At 53.8% G+C, this 6,461-nt stretch overlaps 1 protein-coding gene across 1 annotated transcript in view; it reads left to right on the forward strand.

The window, feature by feature from the left end:
• The first annotated feature begins 5,006 nt into the window (after window positions 1–5,006).
• The window catches only part of ENKD1 (enkurin domain containing 1), an 8,268-nt gene continuing 6,813 nt past the window's right edge, over window positions 5,007–6,461 (forward strand). The window contains exons 1-3 of the mRNA XM_010082828.1: window positions 5,007–5,091; window positions 5,383–5,607; window positions 6,085–6,098. Coding sequence (XP_010081130.1) covers window positions 5,007–5,091; window positions 5,383–5,607; window positions 6,085–6,098 — 324 coding nt within the window. The remainder of the gene's footprint in view (window positions 5,092–5,382; window positions 5,608–6,084; window positions 6,099–6,461) is intronic.

Raw genomic sequence — 6,461 nt, forward strand, 5'->3', positions numbered from 1 at the left:
GGGCCGGACCCGCTGGCTTTGGGCCTCAGGGGCTGTTGGGGACATACGGGAACGTGTCCCACACACCAACGCCCGTGTCACGCTTGGGTGTACCTGTCCCTCTGTTTTTAGAGAGAGAAGAGAGAAAAAGGGTCTTGGAGCCCGTCCGGCGGGGAAGAGCCGGTGGTGCTGAGGGAGCCGGACAGGTGGGAAGGGCATCCAAAGGCGACTATGAACCTGTCCCGTTGCGATGTGCAGAGGGGAGCAGGGGACAGCACAGGCACGGACTAACACCGCAGCACGCTGCCTTCCCTCCCGGAGCCCTGATTCTGCAGGAGGCACGGCCCAGGATCCACACACAGCCCCGCAGGGGCTATCCTGGTGCTACTTTCCTACTGAGGAAGGAAGCAAACAAACAGCCAAGACCAGCTGCACAGAGATTAGTCCTTTGATTTGCTGCAGGTGACTTGCTCTGCTTATCACAGCTTATCACAGCTGTGGGTTTTGTTTTTTTTCCATGGTTTTTGCGGAGGTTGACCGGTACAAGTATGAAGCTGGGCTTGCTTCAGCTCTGTGCACAGTAGTGGCTTCCTGGCCAGCAGTCCAGACACAGCGATAATATGATCTGTGAAGAACAGTGAGTGCTTCAAAGTCAGACGCAGCAGTTCGAAGTCATGTCCGTTCCCATGTTTTGTAGTCTCCTTAACCACAGTGCCGAAAACAAGCCACGAAAGGAAGCCATGGTTCGTATGGGCTCTGAAAGATCTCAGGTTACCAGGGGGATAAGTAGCATTTTTACTAATAGGTAAGCTGGAGCAAAGGGCACAAGGAGTCAGATTAATGATTCCTAAGCTTACAGGGACAGTCTGGGAGAGGCCAGGCTAGAGCCTGCACTGCTTGATGCCCAGGTCAGGATTGAGCTGCGGTCCTGGCAGGGAAGTGAGCAGCCAGCTGGGCTCAGGCAGGGTGAGCGAGCAGTGCTGAGGTCCGAGGGCTACTCTGGCAGCTGCCCCGCGCCTCTTTTGTAGCTGTGCTGATTTCAGGTGAGCAGGGAGGAGGGTTGGTGAGGGCTACTCTGGCAGCTGCCCCACGCCTCTTTTGTAGCTGTGTTGATTTCAGGTGAGCAGGGAGGAGGGTTGGTGCAGCCCTGTGGCTAGGAGCAGTGTTGCTGTGTCTCTGGTGAGTTCTGCAGCTTGGCAGGGGTTAGGAAGAGAGGGGAGTTGCACGTACCTGTATCTCTACCTGGGCTGTGCTTGCAGAGCCTGCCTGCGTCTCATAGCCTGGGAATGATTAAATAGTGTCTTTCTGGTGGCAACAGGTCAGATCCTGTGTTCTTGACGTTTAGGTTTCTAACATGGCGATAAAGATGTTCTCCGGGGTGCAGATGAGGCAGTGCAGCTGAACCAGCGATCGGGTCCCTGCTGAAAAGGACCCGCCCTGCTCCCGCTTCCTCCCTCCTCTGCGTTCAGCAGCACGTGCTCCTGCTCTGTGTTTGCCTTGGGCTCACTCCAGGGCTTCTCTGATTCCCTGGGGAGGTAGCAGCCAGGTTCCTTTTGGACGGAAGGTTAAATGGACAGAAAACTAACCCAGCAAAAGAAGTTACTTTAGGGAGTAGCGAGTGGAATTGGCTCAGCACGGGACCATTTGCGCTACAGAGCTGTCACAAGAGATGAAGCAGGAGGATGGGAATGGCAGTGGGGAAGGTCCGCATGTTCCCTTTTGGCAGAAGTGAGCCATGAGGTTCTCTCACTTTTGTCCCCCAAATACGCTTGCGGTTGGCAGGAGCAGAGCAGCAGTTTGGGAAGCCTGCACCGATCGTTGGTCACTGAGGCTGTGCGGCTGCTTCTCCGGGCTGGGCGGCTCATGCTGGGTGCTTGTGACCCACAGAGGTGGGTTTGCTGTGGGTACCTAGGCAGGCAAGATGCTTACTGTTGTAATGAGGTTGTTTGATCTTGCAAGATCCCAATCCAGAGGCGATCTGACTTGCAAATCAGGGAGTGGGTGTCATTTGCAAATTCCCTGCAGCAGGGCACGGTGCTGTTGGGACGTGAAATGTGACTTGTGTGAAGGTATGAAATGAGCCTTCCAGCCCCCGCCTCCCATCAACCTGCCTTTCCTCCTTCAATCCCCCACGCTAATTGTCTGCTCTGTTACAGGTCTTGATGTCAGCCTGTGATTTTTGCCTGTAAATTACTGGGTTTGAAGGCGAGTTCAGATTGAGATCAGCTGTGAATTTCAAGGCTAGGAGCTGTTCTGGAGCGATCTCATGGTGAACGCTTTTTTTTTTTTTTTTTCCCCCTAGAATAAGAGAGCCTGTTCTGGCTTAGTTGGATCCATTATCAAGGAGATTAAATAATACCAAGTGTCCTTTTATCTGCTCTTCAGAAACAGCTTTTTCCAGAGCAGCAGGGTACAGACCGTGCATGCATGCTGGTGTGCAACAGTCAGCGTTGTTTACGTTGCCTCTGCAGTTATGTCTGGGAGATGAATAACAGCTTTTTGCTAATGGATCTCGTGTCAGCAGGGGTGATTTACCCAGGAAGGCTGCAGTGCGTTAGTTGCTATGACTCAGGCTCACTCAGCCTTGAACTGATTCGTTTATTGGTTTATAAATTAAACTGCAGATGCTGCATCCCATCAGTGCGGGCATGCTGAGGATCCTGAAAGGGGTTCTTCTTATCATGTTGTCTCAGAAATGTTTAAATTACTGCCTCGGGAATGAAGGCATGCAGGTTGTAGCCCCAGCTGTTACAGCAGTGACTCCAGTCGAGCTGCCTTGGAGCCTGTCGAAATCACCGTGCGACTCTGGTGAGGTATCAGGCCTCCTGGGGGCATCGCCAGAAGCTCACGAGTGGTTTGTGCCTGTTGGACTGTCCCCATCCTGCATCTTCATTTTCTGAGCGGGGAGCAAGTCCCTCAAGTTTCTTGTAGGGAATAAAATGATGTCCACAAGATCTTGGTGAGCATCACGGGGAAATAGATGCTGGCTGCTCCCGTGCTGGGAGGATCGGTGCTCCTCCTGTTGTGGGGAGCAGAGAGGCAGCAGGAACCAGTGTGGACCAGGGCAGGGATCTGCAGATCTGTGCTGGTCCCTGTTGATCTGCATTGAAAAATTATTTAGAAGTGAAAAAGATGTTTTTCTGAACAGGTAACTCTCCCTTGTCCCAAGAGCCAACAGACAGCTGGGCTGGTTTTTATCTCAGGACTCTTGCCCAAAAATGTAGCATCTGCCCCTATGCTGTCCTGGGGTGAAGTGTTTTGTTTTGGGTCCTTTTGAGGTTCAGCTTCAGCCTGCTGGAGGGTGGGGACAGCGCTGGTGTGGCTCTCCCGGAGGATACAGTAGAGGAATTTACCTGTCTGGGGCAGGGGCTTCAGCTTGCTCTGGGTAGGTTGTGTTTGAACCACAGGAGCTCTTTGGAAAGAGCCCAAGGTGCAAGATAATTCAGATCTAAGGCTCAAATGTGTCGGGTGACGTCCAGTTACCTGGTGTTTCCTATTCACTAAAGGCACACAGGGCGCTTATAGCAGCTCAGCTCCTCTTTGCATGTCTGCATTAAGTGTTCCCAGATGGGAGAGCAAAGCCAGGAAGGATTTTCTGTACTGAAGATCTCTGTATTACAGGAACCGCAGACGTTGCAGGTTCAATGCTGGTGTCGTGGTTTTAGAAGAGCCACGACACAGCCTCGTGTTAAAACTTCGTGGGCTGAGGCAAGGACAGGGAGGGTTCACGCACCCCTAACGCCCACGGGCAAGAACCCGCCACGACTTGGGAAAACAAAAAAACCCCAATTGAATTTATTAACTATTTACAATCAAAACCAAGGCAAGATAATGAGAGAGAGAACTACGTCTTATAAAGGCACTTCTCCCCCACCCCTCCCTTCTTCCCTGGCCCAAAAGTTTTGTTCCTAGTTTCTGTCCTTTCTTCCCCCCGGCGGCACAGGGGCAGGAATGGGGATTGCAGTCAGTGCATATTGTCTCTGCCACTTCTTCCTCCTCAGAGGAGGGCTCCTCACAGCCTTTCCCTGCTCCAGCGTGGCGTCCCTCTCACAGGAGAGTCCTTCACAAACTGCTCCAACGTGAGTCCTTCCCACACGGGGTCACAGTCCTCCAACAACTGCTCTGCTCCGGCGTGGGTTTCTTCAAAATTCCCACTCCCCTTCAGGCACAGCTACGCCTTCCAGCATGGAGCCCTCCATGGCTGCATCTTCTCACAGACGGCTCGAGGGATAAACGGGCATCACCAATGAGTTCTCCATGCTGCAGGGAATCTCTGTTCCAGGGCACCTCCTCCCTCCCCTTTCTCCTCACTGACCGGCGTGTCTGCGTAGCTGTCTCTCTCCCATCCTGCTCCTCTCTCTGCCGCAGGTTCTTTCACCGGCTCCTGAGAAAACTGGCTCTCAGGCGAGCCGTGGCGGAGGCTGGGGCTGCGGCGGGCCAGGTTGCAGAAGAGGCCAGGCAGGAGCTGGATGGTTGGGCTGATCCGCCTGGGGCCGTGCCTGCCCCCCCGTGTTCTGTGCCCCCTCTTCACTCCATCATTCGCAGAGGTGCCGATGTGCTCAGCCCTGGCATGGGGTGGGTCCAACCTGGAGCTGGGACACTTCCAGCAGTTTCTCACAGGGTCAGCTTGGTCGTACTCCTTCCCCCACTCCCGTGGCTACTAAAACCTTGGAGCCGGGGGTGGGGGTGAACTCTTAGCAGTCACTTACAGGAGCCATGACTGTGGGCCCTCCCCTGCTACCAACCAAACCCACCACACAAACCTCAACAGCTGGTAAAACCGCTGATGAGCCCCCAAATAGGGATGGTGCTGCCTGATCCAGTGTCTCACCCGGGATGGAGTCCAGTTTGGGGTGGTTCCTGCCTGCAGGTTATCTCTGTAGCTGGGTGTGAGCTCTCTAGTGAAGGTCAGAATTCACATATATATATATTTGTATAAATGTTGCTTTTCAGTGGCTCTGTGAGCTCTATTCATTTCTGTTCTCAGCAGTGGTTGGTTTCCGTGGCGGAGGCAGAGCGACGGCAGGATGTGTGAAGGGCCATCCAGGATTTCTGGACCCATTCCTCCAGACCCTACACTCTTCCCACACTTTTACAAACGCCCTTTCTCAGGTAAGTCCTTGATGCTTGTTACGGCTGTGTGGTTTTGTATTTTGGCGTGACGCAGGTTCCGCGTTTGATATCTTTATTCTTTGGCCTCCTCAATGGTCTCCACCCATGCTGATCCGGGTGCTTCTGCTGCCTCGTGGATGGTGATCCTAAAGGTGGTCTGTACAGGTGGTCGAAAAATGGGAAAACAAGGCAGAGGTGGAGAGGGGGTCTTCAGCATTGTTTGTAGGCTGTGGGTGAAGAAAACCATGACTTGGGATCATTTCCTGATAATCTCCTTCTCTGTCTTTGTAGCTCGAGGGAGGCTGGAAGGGAATGCTCAGAAGCTGGATTTTACCTCTGGCTCCCCCGACCCAGTTCCCAGCCCCCACCAGGCTTTGTGCAGCACCCGCCAGATCCAGCCAGCCCCTCGCATTCGCCCCAGCGGAAAGGACTTCCTAGAGAAGGGACAGAAGGGGACGCTCGGTCTCTTGCTGCAGCTTGAAGGGATCTCCCTTGACGGGGGGCTGCCAATCAAGAGTAAGTGCAGCTGAGTCGCTGCCAGCCTCGGTTGCGTTTGGGGACAGGGATGAAGCGTTGGGGATTTGGGTGGATTCCTCAGCTGCACTGCCTGAGGAGAGTTGAGCTTTGTGGGGCCAGTCACCCCATCTGTTTGGCCTGGCAGTGGTGTCCCCGGGCCGATGCCCGTGCTGGGGTGGGCACTGCTGCGGCCCCTCTGACTCCAGCCTGGCCCCGGTCTGCAGTGGGAAGAGGGACTGTAAAAATGATGCTGTTTAATGTGGACTTGAGGAACTAGTCATGGATGAGAGTTGCTGCCCTTCTAGTTGGCTGTCTCTGAATATAACCAGTATCTTTATAGTTGAACTTAAAGATGGATGAAGGGAAATCTTGATGTGTAGCCTGGGGAATTCCATGTTAGTGACACCAGGCAGGATTTGGTACGACTGTATATGTGGATAATGAGGACATCTTTGCAAAAGATGTTCCCTTCTCCAGGAGGGTCACCCAGAGTACATTCCAAGGTCCAGAAAGGAGATAAGCTAGGCAGGCTGTCACTTGGTTGGCCTCACGTGCTGGCGTTGTCCCTTGCTCTGCCCGGTGCCAGCGCGGTGGATGCCAGCTGGTGGCTGCCACAGCTGCTGTGCCAAAGCAGGAGGGGAAAGGAAGAAGGTCTGCGAGTGTCAGCTGGGATCTTCCCTGTCTTGGGCAGCCCAAGGAAGGATCATTTTTGATTTGAAAACAGGAAACATGCTCCATAGTCTTATGTCCCCTTGAATGCGGGACAGTGGCAATGAGCCACACTCCCTCAGAGCCAGGGTGTCTGTAAACACAGCAATGTGCTCAGCCCTGTGCTGGCGGTCAGCTGGGCGCTG

This window comes from Pterocles gutturalis, unplaced genomic scaffold (genome assembly GCF_000699245.1).
Source record: "Pterocles gutturalis isolate BGI_N339 unplaced genomic scaffold, ASM69924v1 scaffold6420, whole genome shotgun sequence".
Classification (NCBI taxonomy): domain Eukaryota; kingdom Metazoa; phylum Chordata; class Aves; order Pterocliformes; family Pteroclidae; genus Pterocles; species Pterocles gutturalis.